This window comes from Ruditapes philippinarum, unplaced genomic scaffold (genome assembly GCF_026571515.1).
Source record: "Ruditapes philippinarum isolate M1 unplaced genomic scaffold, ASM2657151v2 ctg1068_1_1_1_1, whole genome shotgun sequence".
NCBI lineage: Eukaryota > Metazoa > Mollusca > Bivalvia > Venerida > Veneridae > Ruditapes > Ruditapes philippinarum.
In genome coordinates, this window is record NW_026864182.1 from 925,937 (window position 1) to 942,521 (window position 16,585).

Consider the following 16,585-nt stretch of genomic DNA (forward strand, 5'->3'; position numbering starts at 1 on the left):
GATAACGTGGAAAAAAGCTATAAACCCGAGAATACGCGTAATTACAGGGGAATGGGCAACCTGTTGCTGTTGGTACCAGTTTTGATTGGGTGCCTAAATAACCTAACGGACAGTTTTGTTTTTATACGATATTAGTCTGGCTGCCGATTTTCCTGCGCCATTCTCATTTTAGCGTCAATGGCGGAAAATCGCATCCTCAACAGATCTCTGCATATTGATTAAGTTGATATTTTACGCTGAAAATAGATACATGACCGGCGATGTACCCTATTCGGACAGCTTGTCTAGCGAAAATTAAGTACAAAATAAAAGGATATACCGTCAATTTGAAGAAGTTTCTCATAGTACCCAAATTAAATTAATGGTTTATCTTTGAAAATTAAGCAGTCATTGCTTAAATCATATCGTGGGATCATAAGCAAGCTTGAAAAGCGGACAAATGATAATTAATGTCGAGGCGTCTTCAATTAATTAATTAAAGCAATTCAGTTCCATATGATGTTTTCATAAATAATATATAATGTACGCAATAAGATTAATAAGTTCTTCATCAAGATATATTTCAGTTGTACTAGCGTGTACACCTATACCGGAAGTGGGTGTAACACGTCACAATCTCGGTCTCGTCTGTCTCGCGAGAATGACAGAACGCCAAAATGGCGGCGCCCATGAACTTATTTCTCAAGTTAAAAATAGTGTCTTTAAACACGAATTTCTCACTTATAGGGTTGATGTCAACAGAAAAACTGTCATGGTACCTCTTTTTAAATGATGAATATTTATATTAGACAGACATCAATCCATCCATTCCTATTCCTTTAAAGATCATTAAATCAATGATTACATTTTCAAATAGGATTTTCAATATGCTGTATAAAAAAACTCGTGTAGGAGTATGCATATTCGATTCGTATTGTTATTATTATTATTGTTATTGCTGCTGTTGTTGTTGTTGTTGTTATTATTATTATTATTATTATTATTATTATTATTATTATTATTTAATTATTACTTTTCGTTTCTATGATTCTTTCAAGTTTGTTCTGTGTTTTTACGTAATTTAGTAATATTCTGAATTCTGTGTTATGATGCAGCGTTATTTTCATTCTCTTGTGCACCTTTTTTGTCTCCCACACAGTTGCGAATAACTTATCACTGTTATTTTAAATACATTCTAAGCATTAACTATTTATTTTTATTAATAAGGTATATCTACAAAAAAAGGGGTTGATCGTTCTTATAAACTTTCCATATTTCATTTGTAAGATTTGCAATTTAAAAGCTGTCTTTTGAATCTTACAAATAGTCTTAGCAAAACCTAATTAAATGGAAAGAACAAAGTTGTGATTAATCTGAAACAAATATAGAACAAACAAACTAACAATATAGTAATAATGTATGATATTTATGTCGATTTGTAGTAACCATCTAATTATTTGTAATTTGATTTATGAAAAGTTTATGTATGCTTGTTTAAAATCGGTTATTGTGCCAATTAGTATTTCATCAGTTTAGTTAGATTTTTAGTGAAATTGTCTAACAATGTTTTACTTCAATGTATTATCTTTAAATCTGTCTGTTTTAGCAAATTGGAAATTTATTTTCAGCCGAAAACCTTATGCGCTGTTAGTTTAGTAAAGGAAATGTTGAAACGATAATGACTTGCCGCTAGCATGAGTCTTTCGCTTAACTTCCTATTGAATTTCCTCAGAAATAATAGGAGCACGTTACAGCAATTCACTTTAAAACTTTTTTATTTTCAGATTAACACGACCGTTTTTTGTTTTAAAATACCCACATTAAAGTTACATTTAATAAATTTCATAAAAACAGAAATATCGACATTTCATTAATGAATTGGGTTTCTTATTGACTCCAGATCTTATTTTGGTGTCCAGACGACCAATGAGTTTTATGTGCATAAAATGTGCAACCTCATTTTGGCGAATTCGGAAGTACAATTTCTGTTTGCACGAGAAACTCCGCCTTCAAAATATCCGTACATGAATGTTAAATCAACAAACATGACTTTAGGTAGTACATGTAGTTCTAATTTAACGGTATATTTCCGCGTTGTAACGGATGTTTTCATACAAAGAGCTAGGTTCACTAACCACCGAAAATGGCCCAACCTCAGAAATAGATGAAAAACATTTTAATTAGAGGTTCAATATATCTAGTTGATGAAAGAAACATTTTTTAACAAAAATTCTTAACGATGACGTCGAAATTTTCTCTTAATCATTAACGCCCGTTAATCCAGTTAATATCAGAATCAAACGTTTATTGATCTCGCAAAATAAAAATAACGTCTACTATATTTAATGTTTATTTTCCCTTTAAGAATAATCCTTACATGTACCCAACTAATTAGCTTTTATGAAATTAACTGTATTAATTAAATGTTTTCCAAGAATAAAGCATTTTTTAAGCAGTTAACCAATTTTCGGATATACAAAATTCGGACAATGTTATTTCTTGAAAAATATAAGTTTTGCGCTTTTAAAATTTGAATATGAATTGAATGACCATTAGATTTACAAAATTACTTAAGAAGAATTGATAACGAAATAAATAAAACTAGTTGCAGGAATAGTCAATAAGTATAATATTCATAAATATCACATATTTAACATAATAAATATAAACATAATGAATAAAACAAAATGATTTGGTTATGATGCTTGCAAAGTAAAATACAAACATAGCGTAAATAACAGAATGATTAATGTTAACATTGCTTTTTAAATAAAGGGTAAGAAAATAAAATCGATATTTAAATGAGCCGTGTCACGACAAAACCAACAAAATGGGTTTGTAACCAGCATGGATCCAGACCAGCCTGCGCATCCGCGCAGTCTGATCAGGGTCCATGCTGTTCGCTATTAGTTTCTCTACTTGTAATAGGGTTGGTAAGCGAACAGCATGGATCCTGATCAGACTGCGCGGATGCGCAGGCTGGTCTTGATCCATGCTGGTCGCAAACCCATTATGTTGGTTTTGTCGTGACACGGCTCAAATATTTGTTCTTGAATCTGAACAATCAACAAGCTACAAAAATATATGACAACTTTTTAAAGAAAATTTATATGATCTCGCTTGAAACTTAACCACAAGCAATTGATTTAGATATATTGAACAAATATGTGAAAAATTCAACAGTTGTTATTCAGCATCATAACACCATAAAGATAGAATGTCGGTATCAGTTCTTACACCATGTTTTTATCTCTGTGTAAATGAATAATGTAATAATATTGCTTGATATTTACTTTAAAAAACGAAAAAGTTAATAAAAATGAAAGTTGTATCAGCATTGTTTTATGGTAATGAGGTAAACAACGTCGCACGATATATCAGTCTGTATCGCTGCCAGATGATTCGTCAATTGCCACGTCGATTTTAAATTCAGCGGCGTCTGAAAGGTGTACACCCCAATCACGGACACCATAACTTTCTCTCCCGCTATGACGCCCGTTAGACAGATACCATACTATTGCAGCAATATGGGCACACATTCCAACGACTCTTGAGCCGCACCTGCACGTGCAATACCATCCATCTACTGCCTCGTTTTCAACTTGAATCCAGAGCATATATCTTTTTGATGAAGAGTGTCTGCTTTGCATCTTAACACAAAGTAGTTTTGGATCATCTGTGTTGACTGTAGAAATAAATGTTTAAATATCAATTGATCAAGTTTTGATGAGATTTTTATCATTTTACTAGATACTTTATAATACTGCACGTTTGTAACGTCGCTTTTCATTGACTACTCATGACGTTTATATAGTTTTATATACGCGGCTGCTGAAGATTTATAAAGAAATCTTGCTTTATTCCTCTAAAAATGATGCTTGCTGTATTATAAATTCGATGTAAATATTACTGACAAAGTATACGGCCTATATAATTGGTTGTTTGCAATATAACCATCGCCTAGCGGCTCGGGTTATATTTACACACAACCGTTTATATAGGGCCATATAACCTGTCAAAATCTTTATAACTAATAATATATATGAAAAGTGAGTTGAGAAATGAGCACCAAAATAATAATTTTTAAACTAGATAACTAACAAAGCATACTTTTTAAGAAGTCATTTGTAAACAGGTATATTAAGTCAAAATAGGATACACAGAAGATAGGACATTACCGTGTATAATACATTTAATTTATAAAAGAAGACTAACCTTCCTACCATTTTGCTGATATGGACATATATATTTAAATGTATACATTATGTGACTTTTTACCTTTAATGTCGAACTCTCCGTCTAAATGTTCTTGAATGTATGATGGTGACAGACTCAATTGATAAACTCCCAGTGTCAGCTCACTCAGTTGTTCACTGTTTAGAACTGGGAAATATATGTCTTCTTCATCGACATTCTTCCACACTGTCTGTTTTCTATCTAAACCTGTCTTCTCTACTTTTTTCTGAAGCTCATTTTCCCTTTCTAACAATCTTACCATTTTTGCTGCCATAGCAACATCACTCTCTGACTGGTCAGTGCTACTGAGTGGGGGAAAGTATTTGTTCGAGATGGAACAAACAATGCGTACAAAGTCGCCAATGAATGGTATTTGGCTATTTGGCATCACATTGTCTAAGTACTTGAAACGCTTGATCCGCGCGTTTGCTGACTCAACAACCCACCTTATCTGAAAATAGACAAAACAAATGAAAAAGGTCATACACCTTAATAAATTAAAATTAGATTAATTTATACTTTGCATTTTAACACGATGAAGCCATTGTAAATTATCCTAAATATTGATAGATTAATTCACTGTTTAATTAATTCACGGTTAATATAAAATAACAGTTATTTTATGAATATCCGATTGCAATAGAAACAAGAGCTGTCAGAAGGACAGCGCGCTCGACTTTTTTAGTGCTTGCCTATAAAACAAAACTTTGACAGTTAAGGGCACACAAGACTTTAACTAGGAATTTCTAAGTACAAATCAAGAAACATTTTCACAGAGTTATCTTCTCTTGCTTACAGATAGGTCTCATGATGGCACATAAGAACTCCAACTTCCAAAGTAATATCTCAAATGGTTAAGTCAACAAGTGGACAAGAATGAAAATTTTAACTGAGTTTCTAAGTCAAAAAGGGCCATAATTCAAATAAAATCCTTAACAGAATTACCTTCTCCTGCCCATGTTTTGGGACCATGATGGTAAACAAGTATTCCAACTTTCAATTTAATATCTCAACCAGTTCAGTCAAAAAGTTGACTGGTACAAAAAAGTTAACCAAGATTCTAAGTCGATAAAAGGCCTTAATTTTTAAAACAAATCCCTGACAGAGTTACCTTCTCTTGCGTACAGATGGGGGTAATGATGTGAAATAGCATTAAAAGTTTCAAAGCAATATCTCAAAGGGTTAAGGCAATAAGTGGATTTTACCCATATTCAATGTATTTTCTAAGTCAAAAAGGGGCATAATTCTGTCAAAAACCTTGACAGAGTTATGTCCTCTTGTCTGTTGATGACGGTCGTGATGGTAAACAAGTATGGTCAGTTTCAAAGCAATACCTCCAATGGTTTTGAAATAAAGTGAGGTGGTACAAAAAACTTAACCAAGCTCAATACACTTTCTAAGTCAAAAAAGGGCCATAATTCTGTCAAAAACCTTGACAGAGTTATGTACTCCTGTCTGTAGATGGAGGTTATGATGGTGAACAAGTATGGTAAGTTTCAAAGCCATACTTGTAATACTTCTGAAATAAAGTGGGGTGGTACGAAAAACTTAACCAAGGTGTGACGCCAACGCTAACGCCGACGCCGACGCCGGGGCGAGTAGGATAGCTCCCCTTTTCATAGAAAAGTCGAGCTAAAAAAGAAACATATCACATTTTAATACTACTCAGTGTAATTTCGTGGATAAATTGCATTAATATTTACCAGTTTTAAAAACAATATTCAAACTCAAATTTCATTTTCATCCATAAACAGTTAAACCTGTGTTAGAAATTAATATAAAAAAAGATCACCCTGAAAATAAAGGCTTTTACAACCTCTACTGGTTAAAAAAGCTGAGTACCTCTACACAACGACAACTCGTCTATAAAGACCATGTCTCTCACTAGATAGACTTTGTTCACATGTTTGACTGTATACATGTATATTTCTAAATATATTACATATTTCAGGAATATTTATATATTTAAAAGTATTTAATAGTCAATACCTTACCTTTGTGACTAAACGACTTTCGTTTGCCTCATCAGATTGAAGCTGCTTCTGTCCCTTTGTCATTAATGCTGGCATCTTTGCATGTATGCCTAAGTCTTCCAGTAGCTCTAGAGAGTCCCTGAACCCGCGATCCACTACCAGCACATCTCCTTCTTCAAGGAAATCCTTCACATCATCTATGTTTGACTTGAGGATGTGGTTAAGGATGGCTGCATCATTGTTCTTTCCATCAGCAAGGTAGGGACCAATTATGTTCACGAAATGTCCTGTGGTTGTAACAATGACCATTGGCTTTACGAGAGGTCGACCTTTGTGAAGACTGTATGTTCTTCTTTGAAACTTGTAATTGTTCGATTTATTGATGTAAATGTATGTGCCATCAAGAACCAAAACAATTTTATCAGAAGAAGAACAAAATAGGGATTTAGCTAACTGTCGTGTATGGTTGCATAGTATTGATTCCCTTGTCACACTCTCAAATCCAAGGTAGAGCGGCACGAAACTTCTCATCAGGGCCTCTCTTACAGTGGCAATGGCACGTCTAACACTTGACTTTGAAAGGCTGAAGATAGTTGAAAGAAGCCTGTTAGAAATGCCTGACTTTAACTTAAGGAGAAACAGTCCAACAGTTGTTCTAGGTGATCGTGACGGTGTTGATTTTATCTTATCATTGATGTGTGAGAAGAGATCATTAAATTGTGGTTTTGAAAGTCCTGTAAGTGAAGAGTAGTCTGCTTCTTGAAGAGTGTCAAAGTTCAGGGAAGAATTCTGTTGAATGCATAAAGATCGCATATTTTGAAGGAGATTAGAAATAGATGACCTGTTCAGATATGAAGATGCGTTGAGGTGATCAATGCCTTCCACAGAATCTATCTTTAGCGTTTTATCTGAAACGTGTACTGGACAACATCTGGCATCTGAATGAACTATGATATTGTGCTGTAGAAATGCTTGAAGTCGACACTCTGAACCCAGGCGAACAAGTTTTGGACCAGCTTTTTTGCAGACAAAACATCTTGAATGGCTCCTGCTTGTTGATGGGATTTTAAGAACTACCTAAAACAGTAAATTATTTCTATATTTACCTTTAGCCTGCCGTCTGCAACATAATCTACCCATGTGATCAGTGCAGACCAAGATCAACCGGCACATCCATGTCGCCTGATTCAGAAAATATTTTAATTTTCCCCCCAAAAATGATCAATGGTTTTGTCCAGATTTAAAAATGGACAAGTTCATTTGAAATGTTTAGCGTGGTAAGGGTTAATCGCCAATTCATCAAAACCACCAAGATCTATCATAAATGAAAGTTTACATATTTAATGAAGTTACAATGTAAGAACACAAATTGTCCCAAACTTTCTGTCATTTGTTTAAAATTAATATTACGTACATCATGTTTAATATTTAAATAATGCTTTTTCATTTGTAAAAAAAATCATATATGTTGATTTATTCTTATCTAATGTTTACAAAATTATAATGCAATTTATTACAAAAATAAACTTACCGATGGAGGACTGATAAGCTGACTTGTTGATGGCTGTGGCACACTGACTGTATCTTTAAGTTTCTTCTGCCTACTCCGGTAAAGTTTTGTCCGGCATGAAGTGCATATTACGTCATCATCACAGGGAAGAACAGATAGAATCTTTCTTAGTAACTTTTTTGCTTTGTCAGGAATGGGACGTCTTCCAGAGGGTTTTATTCTTTTTTTACACACAACGCATTCATAATGTTTAACCATCCTGAAAAAAAACAATTATTCAAGTCTTGTTTATTTTGAAGGGATTTTCATACTTGAATATATTATACCATATAATTTAAAACATTTCTATAATATATATATGTTAAAAAAAAAAAAATTTGTTTCAAAAAAAAAAATGTCGGTTGTTGGTTTCGAACCCAGATCTCCTGCATGTGAATCCATCGCTTCTTCCTCTCTCCTACGGCGGCTTTCACTCTAGAAGCACAGTTTTATGTCTATAACATTAATCGAGTAAGAAATTTTTAATGCAGACGACCACAATTTAAAACATTCACATAATTTAATCGATGGAAACTTACTATTTACATATGTATACAATTTCTGATTTTTACTATAGCTGTTTCTAAATATAAACTCTACTAAAGGACGATTCTAGGCTAAAATTCACCGTCGTTGATGATATTTCCATTCGACTTGTTTTTTCAGTCATCATTCGGCATACGATTTTTTATTATTCCATGGTAGTCTAGATCTAAATTAAGTAAAATAAAGTAATAATAAATCAGTAGTGTTTTATTGTAAGAGCATGTGAGATATTTCCTTTTAGTTTTACAGGGAAACAAATACCTGAAAAAATCGGTTTATTGCTGTCTCTATGTCATGTTGTTTACATTACCAGCGCTGTGTTTCGTACCCACTGCAATTCGTTCCAAAACGTCGCGTTAATAAATTATAATCGTTTGTTGGTTTTTTTTTGTGATTCCAAAGGTTCGCATTCACTTTAAAATATCTCCTTTAAATTTTTTCTTATACAATTTGCTTATCAATAACGTTATTTGTTACGAAAATTATAGGTAATATTGGTTTTTAAATCGATATGTGGCCTTTGATAAATAACAAAGGGTCTCACACTTTCTCATTTTATAATATGAGCGCACGCGTGTTCCACAAAATAACTATTATTTATTTAAAGATAATTGAATAACAAATCGATTTAAGCTGGAATAAAGGTGGAACAAACGTGCGCTCATACTGGGACACTGAAAAATTCCCTATCATAGCACTTAAATATTGCCATTTTGGCAAGAACAGGGTTCAAACAAAAATCATAAAAATCACTTTATACGATGATTTTTATGGAAGAAAATCAATTTCTGTATTTAATTGATGATGTTGATTAAAAACAAAACACAAAATATAGTTTTTCTGTAGTTTTTATATTCCGTCAGTTTTGGGCCATTTTCGGTGGTTAGTGAACCTAGCTCTTTAATCTTTTTAATGAGATGATTATTTTTTCTAAAACCCAGGTCTAGTGCACCGTGAAGCTTAAACGGTTAAAGTGTGTTTGCACAAGAAAATCATATATTTGCTGTGTTCCGGATAGCAACCGTAACACATATATAGATAGATACTTTATTAACTTAAACTTTTACAAGTTTTTCGTTATAACAAATAATATATGATACAAATTTACAATCACATGACAATGGCATACATAGGAACATTGAAATTAGTGCATAACATAGTGGGAGAAAGTAAACATACACACATACACACGCACGCACGCACACACGTACACCAACACACGCACGCACACACGCACGCCACGGTAAAAAATAATATTTATCACATGGAGAAGGAGGATGGGTATGTGAATACAGTTGCAATTCAGTTTATGAATACACAAATTATACACAACCTAGATTTAGTAAAGTTCAATATGCAAATAACATTTACTAGTAGATGGTATAAATGATATGAAAAACTAAACAATTTGACTCGCTCTAACAGAAAAAGCTTTATACAAAAATTTACCGAGATTCTTTACTATTTTAAAATTCCTAGATTGCATCAATTCTACAAATTTGTACACACTTGGATGTCTGTAATAATAAGATTTTATAAAAGTCTTTCTTAATTCATCGTAAAACGGGCAAATAATTACAAAATGATATTCATCTTCTATATCGTTTTTGTTACAAAGTAAGCATTTTCTTTGATTGCGGTCTATTCTATTTGGCGCATATCGGCCTGTTTCAATTCTCAGTTTATGTGATGATAAACGCAGTCTGGATGTAGCAATTCTAAACTTTTTAGGTAAAATGTCTATATAAGATTCAAATTCAAAGCTATTTTTAATATATCCATACGATACTTCACTGGTAGATTACTAACGTTCCCATTATGTTTAAAAACATCAGTTACTCTTCCTTTAAACAAAATATGAATTTTTTTCAAATCAACTAAACCTGGATTATACCATATATAGGAAAATCCGTATTCATCTAAAAGAGATTTAACATTATAAACCCAATTATTTTTATTATTCTTAATTTCAAGTAGACAATCATATAGTTTACTGATCAAGATATTTTCCGTCGATACAGTTTTGCACCAAAATTTAATAATTCTAACATATCTATTTTTATTATATACCTATAAATTTTCTCCCTAAAATACACGCAAATCTTGAAGCGCAAATACGCTTCGACGGATAGAAATTTCCGTATTATGTTAGTGACAAATACGGTTCCATATATGGAAGTGCCGGACTATTTTTTGGTTTGGTCCCCGCCTTTTATTTGCGTTACGTGGTGTATTGAAACGGGAACCAATACTGCAAAGAGCACTTTGTGGGGAATCCATTGCTATATTTAGTAACGAAATTCCGCTGTCAAAATATATAAACAATCATTTTTTACCGAGTTTTATTCACTTTTTTCAACATTTCAAATGTGAAAAACCTATAATTTTGTCCAAATTTCAAAACCTGTTTAATATACACAAATAACGTTCGCGTTAAAAAAGTGTTCGTGATTTTATAGACCGTCTGCAACTGTACTATATACATGTAGTGGGCGTTACTGTCAATGGTAAAACGTAACGGAGCTCTATCTGTTAAAAATGTCCGACGATTTGTTTGACGATGACTTGGACCTATTAACCCTAACTCAGAATGGGTATTTTGATGTTGTTGAACAATCTGATGAATTGTTTGGCTTTGATTTTGAGGAGGAGGTTTCCCAAACTGACCATGCCAGTGAACTGAGTGTTGACATAGCCAACTCCCTCATAGATCTACATCATCATTCTGATCCAGTTCAGCATGACACTGGTAATATAAATAAAGTTAATCCAATCATCACTGAAACTTTGAATTGTACCACACAGTGTCCAGAAAATCTTGTTGGTGAGCTAAACTGTGGCAAATCAAATACTAACAATCCAACCTTCCTCAACATAACTGATGCAGAAAAAGAAAACTTTGTTATAGGAATGAAAAACAAAAACACTGCAAAAAAAAACTGAAACAAGTCTCCGTCAGTTTTCAACGTTGGCTGGCTGAGCCACCAAGAAATGATTTGAGGCAAATCTGGAATATAATACCAGCTGAACTTGACAACTTCATTGGTTCATTCTTGCTGTCAATTCGTAAAGTCGATGGGTCAGAATATGAGCCTGATACACTCACCTCATACCACAGAGGCATTGACAGGTAATACAGTAGACTTGTTTTACATCAAAAACTTTTAAACAGCGATTCAAACCGTTCTGTATTTTTTTTCCATTCATGCTTCTACCACTGGTGACCATTTATTCTTATGTGACTCATGAGTCAATCTGCAGAGTGTAGTGCTAAAATAATTGGTCGTCATATGACACAGCTTCCATTCATCCTGTGGCAAAAAAAAAAATATGTGTTATCTTATAATCTATGTTAATTAAAGCTGTTATGAGTCAAAATATTTTAAGAAAAACAAACTTGAAATTTAAAAAGATTCAAACAATACAAAAGTGAATTCAAGTAATAATTTACATTTTATGTGCGCTTACACTGATTTGACTTTCCCAGTAATTTTAGAGACATTTTTGTATATTTTGACCTCTTTTTGATAATTTATAGAGGTTATTCAAGTTTTTTATTTTGATTGATTTTCATCGAGTGGTATGAAAATAAATATTTCATGAGTGAAATATGGTAATTTTCATGCCACAAGATGAAAATAAATCATGTATTTATAGAAAAAACTTGAACTTTCTGTTTATTATATATACATTTTTCTCTTTTTGACATTAAAATTTGAAAGACTTTCCCTGAAATTTTGTGTACTGGCAGAATTTAAAAGAAATTAGTCCGGCAAGACACCAGTGAAAATACCAAAAATATGTTTTACTGTGGTGAAAAATAAATTTTTACAGTGAAAATGCGGAAAATGAAAATACGCATTTTATTTCATCTATATTTTTCAATATTTCATTTATAAGTATATAATAAATGCAGATGCAATGTGCAATTTGCTTTCATTGTACAATTCACACTACATTTAAAAAAAATCATGAAAATTGTACATTTTAACTTAAATATGTGCTTCCAGTTTAATCATGAATATTTTACTACTAGATCTCTATTAAAAAAGGCATTTACTTGTATTACAAAGGAATGTATTTCTGGCAAAATTTCAATTCCAGTAAGATACTATTTTTACATTTGCATTTGGCTACTTTGAAATTTGTTGAATTGTATTTGATTATTTCACTGTTTAATTTAAAAAGCATATGTAAGATATAATAAATCAATATTATGACATAACATTTTGCATAATTTGTCATTTCTTCAAATTTTATGTCAAGAATTTTTTTTCAAACTTTCAATTCACCTTATCATTATGTATTGTACTATTTTTAGATAATGATTGAATACTAAACAATTTTTTCTTATATTCAAAAATGAAATTCGAATTCGGTATTAATAATTACTAATTTTGAGTCCATTCTAGGCATTCTACCCTTTTTTGCATTTATATAGATCTACATGTAGCATAAATCCAAAAAGATTACAATTTAATTGACTTTTTAATTGTGCAAAACTTCAAATCAATTAAATAAATTCATTCCAATTTTGAACACATATTTTTTTATTTACTTTTAGGTGCCTCAGGGAAAATAAATATCCTCACAGCATCATAACTGACAAGGAATTTTCAACATCGCGACAAGTTTTAGCTTCAAAACGAAAGGAGCTCAAAGGCAAGGGAAAGGGTAATCATCCAAATGCTGCAGAGCCCCTGACAGTTAACGAGAGACAAATGTTGCGTGAAAAAGGATTGACAGGGACTGACTCTCCAAAAAAACTTTTGAATTTAATATGGTTAAATAATACTGTTCTGTTTGGGCTTCGGGGTGGAAATGAAAATAGGCAACTTAGGTGGGGGGATATTAAACTTAAAACAAATGATCATGGCAGGGAATACATTGAATATAATGAAAGGTTAACAAAAACACGTACTGCTGAAAAAACAACTGAAGTACGACATTTTAGTCCAAAGCAATTTGCACATGATACTCTAGAAACTTGCCCTGTATATGCTTACAAAATATTTGCACAACACAGGCCAACAGAAATGTGTCAGCCCGAGTCGCCATTTTATTTAGGTATTAACTATAAACGACTTCCGGGTTCAGATAAATGGTATAAATCTCAGCCTCTTGGTGAGCACACGCTCAATACGTTAATGAAAACCATGGCTATTGAGTGTGGTTTGCAAGGCAAAAAAACAAATCACAGTGCAAGGAAAACTACTTGCACTGATCTATTACATAGTGGAATTGCACCAACTACAATACAACAGTTAAGTGCCCATAGAAATGTTCAAAGTGTGAACAATTATGCCAGGGCATCATGTGAAATGCAAGAACACATGTCTGATATATTGTCCCATAACCCAAATCCTCCCAAGCTTAAAAATGCAATTCAGATGTGTCAAACTCAAAGTAAACAATCACTCACCAATTCCACTGGTCCGCCTCGTCAAATTCTAGCACCTGTACAATCACCATTTTAACGCAACTGTTTCATCAAATATCCGTACAATGTCGGGAATTGAATTAGTTTTCAACCCATACTGGTCAAATTCTTCAGAATGCAAGACTAATGAATTGTCCAATAACAATTATTAACAAAACCGTGAAAACTGATGACATTTCACCAAGTCCCAAACGCCGAAGAAGGATTTGTCCGGTAATTGAATCTGACAGTGACAGTGAATAATTCATGTACACTAAGCGGAACAATCCAAATCAAAAGTTGCATTTCTAGCTTTTAAAAACTGTTATCTTTTAAACGTTAGTTGATATTGTGACGGAGTATTGTGACACGACATGGTTCGGCCATTTGTCTATTTCCTAGAAAACTGTGTTGGAGGCGTGGCCTCTTTTGAAAAACTGATATATTCATCCGCCGTTCATAAATGTTATTTCTCCATATCTATATGTTTCTGATTGTGAAATAAATGATAAAAGTTATAAAATTGAATTCTTTTTGTTTTAAAAATTTATAGGTATATAATAAAAGGAAAATTATGTTGTAGTAGCTTTCCGAGGCCTTGTATTTTGCTACTCGCAGCGTAGTAAAATACAAGGCCTCGGAAAGCTACTACAACATAATATTCCGTATATATACATTGGAAATCGACCTAACTCTCCATAATACTATTTGTACATGTTGACATTTTAACATTTAATAATTGTTTACAAAATTTTAAATGAACACGTTCTATTTCTTTCGATTTTCCAAAGCCCCATATTATATTTCGCATCCGTAATTCAAGGTGGCGGCAACAAAAGCATCAAACAGTTGGCACATAACAGAGGGTTTAACGGCATAATGTTTTGTTTTATGTATTAAAACATTCAAAGCTTTTAATCCTTTACCTACTAATGTCGTCTGATTTAAAGTGTAACACAGTGACGTAGCGCATACACGAGCTGATTATAGTCTTCATTTGCATGTTAAAATTCGTATACGAACTTTAGTGTTATCGTGGGGTTTTCTATTTAAAACCCTAATTTATAAACACTCTTTGATGAGATTTACAACGATACTGTTTAAAAGGTTAATAAAACTGAAGAATGCTTGGTTTTTAGGCCGACGGCAAAAAATATGTTTGCATATTTATTAAATGTAGCTTTAAAGGTAGTAAGATATTGGCGCAAATTAGTATTTGCATTATAGAAGCGTTATATCGGTGGTTCAATGTAACACGTTTATCTCATGAAACTGTGGTGGTTTTTGTTGTTGTTGTTGTTGGTGGTGGTGGTGGTGGTTTATTTTTATTTTATTTATTTGTTGCTGTTGCTGTTGTTTTTATTTTTATATTTTGTTCTTTTTACGATTATTTCTGATTGTTTCTGCTATTTTTCATATATTTTGTAATAAATTGTTGTTAGATTATACTACTAAATCGACCTAAATACTAATTTTGTCATTAGTCCAATAGTAAACGCTTTCTTGACTTTTCTTCTTTCATTTACCTAAAACGTGTTCTTTCAAAACGACATTTATTATATTTTGACATTTGTCAAAAGATCATAAGACATATTCTTATTGCAATTTTTTTTATTTTTGGGAATTCATTCACAACATTATTGTAAATTTCATCAACTTATTCATATCAAATATTCTTATTGCCAAGCCGATTTTAAGTACATTTGTGAATGTGTGACAAGATGTAGTCAGCGTTGTACATTCACTTTTTATAAACATATTTAAAGTATGTAATATGCAATCTAGTTGCATCTGTCTTGTCCTTGGTATGATGTAAAGATTATAAACATGAGGATAATATAGATTTATATGGTCTGTTTATTGTCAAAGAAAGAAAAAGCCAATTTTACGACCTTGGTCAAACGCCCAATGAAATGTAAATTGAGAACGACATTTATCAAATAACACTCTTTCTTAAAGCAGCACGCTTCCAAAAAATGTATTTTGAATTAGTAATATTGTAAAGTTACCAAAAGGAAGCAATTTACACATTTTCAATGGCACTTACAAATACGTAAATTACCAAAAAGTGGTCAAAATATGCATAAATAGCCTTTATGTCAACATTTCAATTTGTTGTATCTTTGCCTTAAGAAGTTTTCTCTGTTTGATAATTTCCAAGAATAACAACTACACTTTGAAATTGAAATGGCCATTTAATAATAAATGACGGAAAAAACATATAAACAATGTTGATATGAAAGTTATCAAACTAACATAAAATTGTGAAATGGCCATTTAATAATAAATGACGTAAAAACATATATAACAATATGAAAGTTATAATATAACATAAAATTGTATACAAAGCAGCAAACATTTCTGAAAAATGTATATAAAAATATATACACACGTATCCCAAAAATTATCAAAGGTTGGGTTCTAAGAATATTACAAACACCAAACGTTATTGAATGTTTATCAGTTTGTTAAAAATTGAATACCGAATGTGGGTGGGATGGTGGGTTATTGAAAATTGTTATGAATTATTTCTTCTTCTAAAATGGCGGACTTAATCAGCATAAATTATCACATTGTATTTACTCATAACGATAAACTTAGTGTACTTACTAGTACGGCTTTTTTCGAACCCAATATATTTCGACCTATGACTAAAAGACCTAATGAAACCCACCATCAAACTTGTAAGTGAGCCATAAAAACATTTATTTTGCCAATAAATTAAGTTTTATGTCAACATTTCAATTTGTTTGTATCTTTGCCTTAAGAAGTTTTCTCTGTTTGATAATTTCCAAGAATAACAACTACACTTTGAATTGAAATGGCCATTTAATAATAAATGACGGAAAAAACATATAAACAATGTTGATATGAAAGTTATCA

The 16,585-nt window shown here is 32.1% G+C and overlaps 1 protein-coding gene across 1 annotated transcript; it reads right to left on the minus strand.

Annotated features, from left to right (window-relative positions):
- Nucleotides 1-2,096: 2,096 nt before the first annotated feature.
- LOC132724747 (uncharacterized) lies at nt 2,097-8,017 on the minus strand. The gene is made up of 4 exons (XM_060709705.1): nt 7,720-8,017; nt 6,210-7,265; nt 4,258-4,666; nt 2,097-3,664 (listed from the first exon to the last, which is right to left on the minus strand). Exons 1-4 carry the CDS (start codon nt 7,954-7,956, stop codon nt 3,357-3,359), a joined length of 2,010 nt encoding a protein of 669 aa, XP_060565688.1. The 5' UTR covers nt 7,957-8,017; the 3' UTR covers nt 2,097-3,356.
- Nucleotides 8,018-16,585: the final 8,568 nt, after the last annotated feature.

Bases quoted from the DNA above. Each gene is read 5' to 3' on its own strand.
- LOC132724747 (XM_060709705.1), bottom strand. From the start codon at position 7,956: ATGGTTAAACATTATGAATGCGTTGTGTGTAAAAAAAGAATAAAACCC. The intron at 7,266-7,719 runs GTAAGTTTATTT...TTACTGTTTTAG, and splicing joins AGCTTATCAGTCCTCCATCG to GTAGTTCTTAAAATCCCATC. The intron at 4,667-6,209 runs GTAAGGTATTGA...GTCTATTTTCAG, and splicing joins AAAGTCGTTTAGTCACAAAG to ATAAGGTGGGTTGTTGAGTC.